General features: G+C 38.0%; 1 protein-coding gene across 1 annotated transcript in view; it reads left to right on the plus strand.

The window, feature by feature from the left end:
• The first annotated feature begins 2516 nt into the window (after nt 1-2516).
• Nucleotides 2517-11521, plus strand: part of DCP1A (decapping mRNA 1A) — a 44525-nt gene continuing 35520 nt past the window's right edge. The window contains exon 1 of the mRNA XM_085302547.1: nt 2517-2576. Within this exon, the coding sequence (XP_085158673.1) occupies nt 2517-2576 (60 nt within the window). The remainder of the gene's footprint in view (nt 2577-11521) is intronic.

Below are 11521 nucleotides of genomic sequence, written 5' to 3' on the forward strand. Positions count from 1 at the left end.
AATTAAGTCTGAGGGATACCTTTGTATACCTTTTGTGCAATAAGTTCACCTTAGATATGCTGCAGGAACTGGTGCTCCTAGAACAGGATTAGACCTAAAAACTGAAATTACTGTCTTCCATTTTCAAAAGTTACACAGTAGTATATTATATCTATAAATAGCAAATCATTTGATAGGTAACAGAGAGCCTGTGCATTTTTTGTATCCCTGAAAAGAATGATTATGGCATGTAGCCTCTCTTTTCAAATGCCCAAACTTGGGCTTTTGGACTCCTGGGAAGTCTCAGCAAAAGGGATAAAGAGCTGACAAATTTCAAAGCACTGCCTTAACACACACCTCCTTGCACTCACCAGCAGATTTTCTGTTTATAAAACACTGCATTCTTTGGAAAAGTAATAATAATGGCAGGAGTGGGGAAGAGGGCAAGTGGGGTGCTGTGACTCGAACAGACAAAATGAGGAATTGATTCCAGATCCTGTTTACTGAATTGTCCCTCAGAAATGGGAAGAAAATCACTAAGCCCAGCTGGTCCCAGTACAGAATAAAGCCTCCTTTGCTCAAAGCATTCAGTGCAGCACATGCATGTGATTTAACCTCACCTTCCGTCATTATCTCAATACATTCCCCAGAAAGCTGCTATTATCTGCTTGAGGGCTGCTGCCCCGGCGCTCTGGGCAAACCTCAGCCCTCTCCCCAGACCACRGAGCATGGGTAACAGGCAGCCACTTGTGGACCATGTGACAGAGAAGCCAAGTGACAGGTTTACCGTGCATTTCTGCTCTACATTTCCCAACCCCTTCAGGCTGCTATGCAAACATCAGCACTTCATGGCACTGATTTTCCCTACCTTAACAACCCTGCTAGCGCTATGTCAGTGATTCCTATTTGAAATGTTATACTGCATTCCTGAGCAAGCCAAAACTACAGTAACTGTGGAAGAAAAGGGTACTCCTGCTCCCCCCAAATTAAACCGCATTTCACTGAGCTTTGTGATCCAAAAAGGACCAAAAGGTGTGACAGAAATGGTGGTAAAGAAATGAAAATATATGCCCTTTATTTCCTTATACCCCYTTTTCCCATCAAATATACTGAGTAATTAGTGCTTTGCTGTAAAATACTACTTGGGCTGTCTGAATGGTCTTGTAGTTATTTAATAAATTACCCAGAAAAGGAATGAATTTAGACAGGCATCCACTGGTGAGAAGACTGCTAATTAACTGATTTCCAGGCAAACAATAATTATCTTTCTCCTCCCAAGGAAAAAAAAAAAAAAAAAAAAANAAAAAGAAACAAAAAAACCCACTATTCCAAATACATATCTAGAAAGAATTATGAGCTCTAAAATGTAGGTCATCTTTTTTTTTGGACTGTCATAACAGTCAATCCAAAGATCTCACATCATTTGAAATAAATACAAAACAAGATAAAATAAAGGATCTATACTTTATGAAGGGAGCGAGCAGGCTTCAGAAAATAAGTTTCCAGCTGGGACCAGATTGCAAATGCCTTTATTCACTCTGCGGGAATAGTTACTCACACATACACTCCCAGAAAAGCCAAGGAAACAAACTCACATGAGCATGTAGTCACAACTGTGAATATGGAGCTTGTAATCTGACCTTCAAAACTCTCACAGTTTTGTGGTGTTTTTATTGAAAATACTACAGAAATTTTGGATTTTGTTTTTATTTTTCTTAAGTATTATTTTGCTGTCACTTTATATCAACTATCTTAGGAGGGAATTATCTGGTGTTGTTTTTAATTTATGCAGAGTTTTTCATTCTGACACATTTGATCATATAAGCCAATTTACAGACTGCTGTCTCAACAACAGATTTCCAGAAGATGAGATGCTGAGATTTATTGGCCTTGCATACATTTTGGTTTCTTGGAACTTCCATCCATAAAGCAGACTTCTCATGGCCACTAGGAACTTAGGTTCTGCTGAAGAGCACTCAGCAGCTCGCAAGGAGGCCAGGAGATGAGTACAAGTACAATCAACTGACAATCCATGTTGACTATCAATCAGTTATTCCTAAAGGAATATCCGAACAGCTGCACATCCTCACTTTAAGAACCTATTGGAGAAATTTTTAGAAATGAGCAACACAGAGCTGTTCTGATTACAGAAGGATCTTGAGTCATTTATATAAAGTTTGAAAAAGAAATGTAAGAAGTGACCTAAGGGGAAAATTCCAAAAACACAAATAAGATTTTTGTGTCCATCTATAACAAGCAGAGCTGATACCTGAAAGCAGTATCCAAACCCAGGAAAAGCCCATCTRGCACCCAAACACTAGTAGGCTAAAAATCAAAGGTCAAGAGCCTGAGTCAGAAACCAAGCTACCAGCCAATGTTTAGGAATGAAATAGGGACTAGATGCAAGTTGAAGGTCACAAAAAGAGCCTTTTCAGCAGCTACAGACCCCAACTATTGACTAGCCAGAGAACAACTTTAGATATTCCCTGAAATAGCACTGGTGTTACCAGTGACTGTCCACAGGGGTGACTGTAATCATGGGGACTGTGGACTTGCTGAAAGGGTCAACCCAGCCAACAACCCCTAAAAGTCCACCGGTGAGGCTCATTCAGATACAAAAGGCTGCTATTGGCTCCCCCGACTACATCTGTCAGTAAAGCACCAAACTGCCTGCAAAATTTCCTGTTAGAAAACTAAACTATGGAGAGTATACAAAATTTCTCCCATCAGCTTGGTGGAAGTGCAAAAAAGGCAATTCTGTTTCAAAGATGAAGGAGAACTGAGCCCAAAAGAGGCACAGAAGCCTCAAAAATCCATGAACTAACAGAAGATCTGCCGGATTTCTGCATTTTAGTTGCCTTTTTCCTCTATACCATTTTGCCGATTAAAACAGGTATGTAACAGAGCAAGGTACTCTGTTTTGATAATTTTACAGGGTAAATATTTTCCAGACCAGATGAGGAGGAGTTTACCAAAAATACATGCAAAGGAAATGACCAAAGTCAAACATGACCCTTGCACACTAATACAGATGCGTTTATATTTCTCCCTATGTTGTAAAAACACTACTGTCTTTGCATGCTGAGACTTTCTTTAGGCTGGATTTGCTGCTGCTCTTGTGCAGACTCTTCTTGCTGAGGATTAAAACAAAGTCAGAAAGAGAGCAACCTGTTCCCCAGCCAGGCCTGTCCCACGCTTCCCCTCCATGTACCGCAGGTGTACCAACAACTCTCGCTCCTCATTCAACTCACCACCAAGACAAAACCCCATAAAGGATTCAGGTGACTAGTCCATCATGCAAAAAGAGCTGCTCAGAATTCTCTTCATTCCAAAACTAAAGAATATTACTTAGGATGCTCAGTTTTATCACAGAGTGAAAACATTTTACAGATAATTTTTCTGTTTTTTGACAACTAGTGTCTAATTATTTTCAGTTATTGTTAATAGTGAACCCATAGGATGRGTCTCTTCCAGTTCTACTGGAATTTGTTTCTTTTGGTTAGCAGGTCTGTTTTGTAATGCAAGTGTGAGGCCTCCCCAAAATGTCCCATCTCTGCCTGACCAACAGCAGACACACATACACACAAAGGGACACGCAAAAGGCAAACATAGTAAGTYTGAGCTACCCATCACCAATATCCATGCCAGCTGCCACAGCACAGACTTCATTTATGGGCAGAGGAGGAACCAAGCAGCTATGTGAACTGTAAGTTCAGGTCTCAAGGACTGCAGAGCTCAGCTGGGCTGCCCAGCTCTGGAAGACATCATCCCAGAATGARAGAGAAACAAGATGTGACCTTTTAACTATTTTTGCATATGGGCACTATTTACACTCCAGCTCTCAAAGTCTTAAATACAATTGTTTGGAAATCATACAATCAATGTAGACTTCAGCAAAGGCAAAAATTCTGAAAATAAGAAATACTCACCTATTGACCATGAGCATTTTGGAAGACCCCATTGAAGTCTGCCATGTAAACTAACAATCAGGAAGTTTTAAACTAATTACCTGTGATTATTACAAACCATTGGAGAGATGCTTATTAGCTCATCAGCATTCACCTGACAAAATGTATCACCACTWTACAAGCTCTTCAGATTTATCATGTCAGTATACTGATTTCACATAATAAAGGTCAATTTGGGGGAGGGGGGATACTGCAGGGGAAAGATTACTTTATGAAAGCAGTAGATAATTTGAAATAAACAACATATTAGCTAGTTCTTTTTCTTTTGAAAAAATGCCAAAGCAAGCAACTTAATTTGTAGGTTAATCACTAAGGTTACATTCATTTGCAAATTGAAAACTTTGTAAACCTGCACACAGAATTTTGTAGAAAGTATTTTACTGGTTGACCACCMTTTTGCTTTGCAGACATAACTGCATACAATCAACCTGAAATTAATCAATTAAAATGTTACTGTTTTTGTCCTTAAGCAATTCACTACAATCTAATCACTTATTTTCCAACACCAGAGTCAAGGGTCATGAGGTGCCAAAATAAAAAGCTGCAATCACACAGCCTCAAGCCTGCCAGAACTAGAGCAGCTTCTTACACTATCCCATGTGCTGCAGTTTGGTTGCAGATTTTCACAGCACTGTGTGCTAATTCCTTCCCATTGAAATGCCCTTCCTAGCACATCTTAACCACAGGGCTCCCCAGAGGATCTTCAGAAGACAGCTTTATGGTTCTCGTCTAATTGGCTGTGGCAAGGGAATCCTCCACCAGCCACAGCTGAYTCTCTTAACTGGTAAAAAGAAACCAAATAACAGGTTAGGATCTCATCTACTTTGTTTACTTGGTCATGAAGTAATTTTAGTCTTGAGGATAACATGCACGACTTCTCCTTTTGCCAGAATGAGGGCTCCTTCCCACTTTACTCAGCCCTCCTTCCTCACCTGTCCGAGGAAGCCCATCCCATCCCAAACCTGGGAGCTGTGGCRCAGAACTGCGCAGAGGCTCTACCTTAGCCTTCTAGCTCAAAGCAGGAGTGCATTTCTGAAACATAGGTGTTCTTGCCTGCAACCATTGGGGGCAGAATTTATCACACAGCGGGACTCCGAATTCACGTGGTTATGTCACTGAATACTCTCAGACATTATACCTCCTGGAAGAAAGCTGACAAAGCAAGCAGTCAGTTACACGTGGCTACGCTAAGAATTAATCGATCCTGTGCCTTAGGTGTACGGCTACACCTGTATCTTTTTGTTAGCAGCCCAATGCCAGTATGAGATAAGCACAGAGCGCGTCGTGAGGGGGTCAAGGAAACCTGCCTTGCCAGAGCAAGTTGGCGTTTCTGAAACTGCTCTGYAGTCATGACAGCAACATCAGGATTACAACAGGTCATGACAGCAACATTAGGATTACAGCAGTCAATGCAGCTGCTGCTGCCTTCACCTTCAAAAAAGGTCTTGCTACAGACCAGCAATCCCCCAACCCTGCTCTGTCCACCAGCCCTTCCCTGGAAGGCTGAAATATCTTCATAATACTTCCTGTTTATATTAAACAAAGTATTTCAGCTCAATTTATAATGATGAGTTAGACCATTATACTCACGTTATGTCTGCAAAAACTAAAGTACAGAAAGCTGAAAAGATTTAATATCACACAAAACAACAGTGCTCTGACCTGAACGTAGGGTTACAGATTCCCCTTCCTATGCCTCTGACATTGGACAATCTTAAGCATCAAAACTAACCAAAATCACAAGGCTGTTTTATATCGTATTTTTTCCCAGTCATGTCTGAAAAGCTCTAAAAGCTATTTACTCTCAAAATTGTGTTCCATCTTCTTTATTAGAACTGTATCCATCAAGAAAAGCCTACTGAAAAATGCATGTTTGGTAATAAAAACTATCTAGTCTATTTTGAAGCTGATAGCTCTGATATGTGCATAGTTTGTACGAGGCACAGCTAAAACGCTAAAATAAAAAAGGAACTTCTGACTTTCCATTTTACAGTAAGCATTTCTGAGATTAAGAAGCATGTAAACCCACATATTTGAGACTTGCACGATAATCTCAATTTTTAAAGGGCCAGATACATAGATATTTCATATTTCAAAGTAGCTCAGGAACCTTAAAGAATACAGAAGGATGTTTACAAGAAAACAAAAATGTAAGTTCACAATAATGCCATTAAGCTAACACAGTATATTTAAGGTAGGTAACTCCATAATTAAAAATCTACAGAGTTCAAAAATTACATTTTTCTACCAAAATAGCTTTTTTTCAAGGCATAAAGCATCTACTACTGATGCACAACTATTCTTGACATATTTCACAATTCTGTACAAAGGAGAGCCTTGCTAATCTCATCATCAATTTTCTAATATGTAATATAAGAAAACTTAGAAGGACAGGCTGCTCTGAGCACTTGTGATAGTAATTGCATATTGTTTTTCCTAATATCATTATACCAACAAAACAGAAACTACATGTCAAATGAAATGAGCAATAGAGAATCCCTGATGATGCACATTTGCTTCTGCCTTATTTTTGTCCGCTTACTAAGTTGCCACAATGGAGATTTGCAATAGAGCTCACTTTCATTAAGGAAATTACTATAGTTCTAATACAATCAGCATCAGATCTTGTATCTACTGTTGGATAAAATACAACAACACTGGCTTAAGATGTAAGTTAACAGTCCTATATATTAGATTAAGTACATAAATCAATAAAAGCAAAACTGTATATCTACTTCTAATGTACTTACCGAGGCTGTGAGCACTGAAAGGTTTGTATTCAAAAATAAGATTTATTTAAATTTTTGGACAATTTTAGTCAGAAAGAACATGTACCTAGACGTTTATGCAAAATGCAGAGACCAAGGAATAATGTTTTCTTCCTAGAGCTGGTTTGTGTCAATGGTAAAATTCTCTCTTTACTCTGTTCAATGAGATTATAACTACAGATGAAAATGATAAAATTTCTGAACCAAACCTCTGTACTATAGATGGAAAAGTTAGTTTTACCTGTCTAATTTCATTACCTACCTTCCTCAAAGAAGAGCTGTCATATTTTTAATGCAAATTCCAGCAATTTACATGTTTCAAGCTGGCAGAAAGACAGTGTCTTCCTAGAAAAATTGCCGCTCTTTCACAATCCCCAGTGAAACGGCAAACCAGGTTAGAAAGATAGAGGAGATTGGATTACCTGTCTGTACCAGATCATTGTTTCCAGGAGATAATCCATAAATGATTAATCCTTCTAACGTTCTTAAGCAATGTAAGGAGGGCTGCCTGCGACCTATTTCAACCTCTCACACTGTTGTTGTGGGAACAGCTTTACTGTATAAATGAAATTGACTATTTTCACGCTTTTAGTTTTATTGAATTGTAAATGTAGTTTATTGCCTTTTCTTTGCTTAATGGCTATTTAGCATCTGTTAGAAGGACCATGACTGTTGGTAATGCTCATGTGCAAAATGGCAGTGAACACAGATGACTAAATAGTCTTCATGTCATTTTACTTGTATTTTATTAAATTATGTGATTTCAATAATTTATAGTTGTTTTTAATGCTTCCTCCTCCACACCAGTTCCACAAGATTTTGCCAATTGCACAGGGGGAAAAAAGGAAAGAAAAAAAGAAAAATTCATGCATTCCTGCTACAGAACCATGACTACAAATGTTACCTGTAAATATGAACCCAAAGTAATTTGTAGCTAATTTCAGATTTCAGTATTGCAGGATCTTTCTCTGAGGAACTCAGATAGTTTACAAAATGATTACACATTATCTCTACTTTAAGTAGAGCACAGAAATAGTAAAAAGCCCATACCTACAGCTGGGTAGATATGCAGTCCCAAAACTTTCCTTTACATTGTCACTTCAAAGCAACAATATTCCAGATAAAGAAGTAGTTTTACACACCAACTAACCCCACAGATTTTGTTTTTTAGACTAGCACTCTATCTACCCATAGTGTATTTGCAGATGTAGTCCCCAAAGGACCCAATTCTTTAGAGAAAACCCAGGCCAGAAACTGTCACTTTCAGTGTGATGAAGTGTAGAAATATATAGTTAGCTTATTTCATAAATCTGACTAGAACAATTTGACTTGGCACAGATGAAGGGGTAGTAATCTCCTGTGAAAGGTGGGAGAGTATTGATATGATAGCAAAACGGAATAATTACCTTAACTAAAAATCTCTGTACAGAGGTAAGATCAAGTATTTGAAGACCATCCTGACAGATGCTGCATAATCCGATCTTAAAAAACAAAAGTCAAGGAAATGCCATAACATCCTTTAGCAGCTTGTTATATTGTGTAACTACTCCTACTGATCAGAATTGTTAGGAATTCATCCTAAATTTTTTTTGCTGCACATAAACTTGGTTGCATCTTGTCCCTTTTCAGCAGCTGTGGAGAAGAACCAATTTCTCTAAGAATCTCTTATGCATCAAAATAAAATCATGTTCTCTTTTAATTTTCTGTTTCCTTTGAATAAGCAACTTAATATTTTCTTTTGCTTTCTCTTACAAGGCATATTCTCCCAATCTTTTGCTTTCTTCAAGCTTTCTTCAGGAGTCTCCTCATTTTGTCTGCAATCTTGTTAAGTGTATCACCCAAGTAGGATATTATGAATGGACAAATTTATCATGGAATCGGTTACTAAAAGTCCATGAAAAAGATAGCCATTGCACGTTTGGAGGTACATTACTCTAATGACAATCAGCAAGTGATTTAACAAATTCAGTAGAGTAACCAAGGGAAGAAGGATAAAAGGAAATTGAGTGGTGACCAACAGATACCTCAGAGTATTCAAATTTAAAAAACTCAGGTAAGAAAAATATTGCTGATGTATAGCACTGTACTATGTAACAATTTAGAAAACTTTTCCCTAAGGGCGGGAAATGATTTTTCACTCAAAATAAGTATCTGTGACCATGAATTTGCAATAAGGTCGCTGCAGATGCAGCATCAGTGCAGAATGAGTATACCGCAAGCCTGAAGACCTATGAAAGGCTTGTGATTCACTCAGCCCTCTCAAAGTAAAGAGCAGAATAAGTGTAAAGAAAGGTAATTTTTCTTTGTGTACATAGTTATGGTATAAATTGTTGCTGAGTATGCATTAAAACCTGTTTCTGTGCTAATCCTCAGAAGATATGATTTTTACAAATCTCATCTATAAAGTGATGGGTCCTTATTTCAAACACTAGCAGTTTTCAGTTACTCTCTATCAGGCTGGAGACTCATCACATGAAATATTATTTGTACATAGAAAAGAAGACTGAGTATCAGGAAACATCAGCCTCACCAAYGGAAAAGATAGAATGCACATTCACAGTAATGCAAAGAGTCCAATTGAATAAAACTGTAATAAATAGCAAGCAAATAAAAATGCTCAAGTAATGCTTCCTATGAATTAAAATGATTTTTCAAACAAGATGGCAACCCTAGAAAAATTCTAGCATTCCCCGACCACTTTTCAATAACAGAGAAATTGGTATCCCCCATAAAAAGAAATATATTAAGCATCTGCAGGCTTACTCAGGGAATTAAAATATAAAATAAAAGATCACTAAGTTATTGGTTAAGAAAGAAATCATCATGGCAGTTTGTCCTAGTTAGGACTAATCCTGAATAAATGAAGTCTGTAGAAATAGAGCCACTATCACTGAAATATAAGGTATGAATAGCAATGACATTACTAATTACATGAAGCTATTGCAATTCAAGGAAACCATCAGTAAGCAAACCAATACAAATGTGTCATTTGCAGAATATCTTATGATACCAGAAACTTGACAATTGTTTCAGGTGGAAAACAACAAAGAATACTAGCTCTATGAGTCACTCAGACCTGTGTGAATGCTCAAACCCACTGGACTCTATTTCTCCTCTTAGTAATAACAGAAAATGCATTGACTAAGAATGCCTGCTGCCCTTCTCCATCATCTTAACAGTAGCAATATAGTCTTCCCTGATGATATTCAGCTGACAGGGGAAAACTTCAGGGACTTCAGACTGAAGAAGACTTTTTTCTCTGTGAAGTCTGAAAGGAGTGACTATGTTCCAAAAATGCTTTGGGAATCTTTAAATRATCTGCTATGTGAAAAACAAAAAGAGTTTGCACAACTCCAAAGAGCAGAGCAGACAACAATGGAAAGACCCAAACATGCTGTCACAAGCAACTGAAGGGGTAAAAAGGGGGTCTTATTGTTTAGCCTCTTTTAACATTAATTTTTATCAGAGATAACAGTACTTAGGGTATAAATCAGCATGTCCTGTCCTGTAAAACCTCAGCTGAATAACTGAAATACAGAACATAATGTTCTCTCCACTTGTTGAAACACAAATGGAATCTGTCCCACTCACAGAGAAAACATCAAAAGGGCATTATCTACATCATCCCACTTCTGTCTGGTTTAGTGCAAGAATCAGTAATAGAGTGATAGATGTACATTTCCCTGGCACTAACTGCTCAATACCTCCAAAGAAAGACAAAGATGTTTGCAACATATAATAGTTGCAGAACAAGCCTAAATGGATATAACTATCATTTCAGTTTACACTGAGGTCAAAGTTTGAGGCTAACCATACGATATACTTTGGTGTACTTTAAGGTTGAGCAGATGGCAGGCCATATGAGTCATTTCTGATATAAAATATTTCATTCTAAGGCAACAACGGTGAAGAAGGCAGACAGAATAAATTCACGAAAATGCAGAACTGGAATTAGCAGATCAAGGAGGAAAACAATCCATAACYGGAAACACCCACTTGTTTTTGTTATCAGTGCTCCTCATGTTTCACTTTTAACTCAAGATGCAGCCAAGAAATTTTCACACTTGAGATGATCTGGCAGAGCAGAAAGCTGTACTTTGTCAAGAAGTTTCTTACTTTGAAAGATATCTTTGCTTTATAGTAGTCTTGCTTGAGTTTGACTCAAAAGAAAGGAGCAGTTTGGTGCAGATGTTGAAGATGCCATTCAAAATCAAATGTTAAAAGGCTTTTGTCATTGTCCTTCTGTTTCACTTGAGCCCTTAGAATGCTGAATATCCTCTTTTTAAAAGATTTTTAACTTCCAWATACTATCTTTTCCCAAGTTAAGAGTGTTACTGAATAAATATTGCCCATTTTAAATCAAGATATTTTTGACATCATACTAACTATTACTTTTTGCTGTTTGACGGGAACGGTTTTACATCCTTTACTAACAGAACTAGTGAAAACCCAGATTTTATAGAATAGATCGTGCCCTCCTGTGGTAAAATAATTAGAAGGAGGTGGAAGTTTCACGGAGCTCTCTAAGACATATTGTATAATTTTTATGATTTTTTTTTTAACTGATGCTTAGGTCTTGGAATTCAGCTGTGAGTTATTGGAATGAGGTATATGGGAATTTGTTTCCAAATTATWGGCTTCTTTTCTAAAAAATGTCTTYTTACTTCAAAATTGTAACTATTTACCATCAAGAGAGATAACGCTAACTCCAAGAAACTTCACTTCCGCGCAGGAAGACGGGCGCTGCGCTGGCACGCGGCCTGCCCGCCCGGGCGGGAGCGGCCTCACGGCGCCGCCCGCCCGCCC

This window comes from Rhea americana, unplaced genomic scaffold, assembly GCF_003343005.1.
Source record: "Rhea americana isolate MKP2758 unplaced genomic scaffold, rheAme1 scaffold_19, whole genome shotgun sequence".
NCBI lineage: Eukaryota > Metazoa > Chordata > Aves > Rheiformes > Rheidae > Rhea > Rhea americana.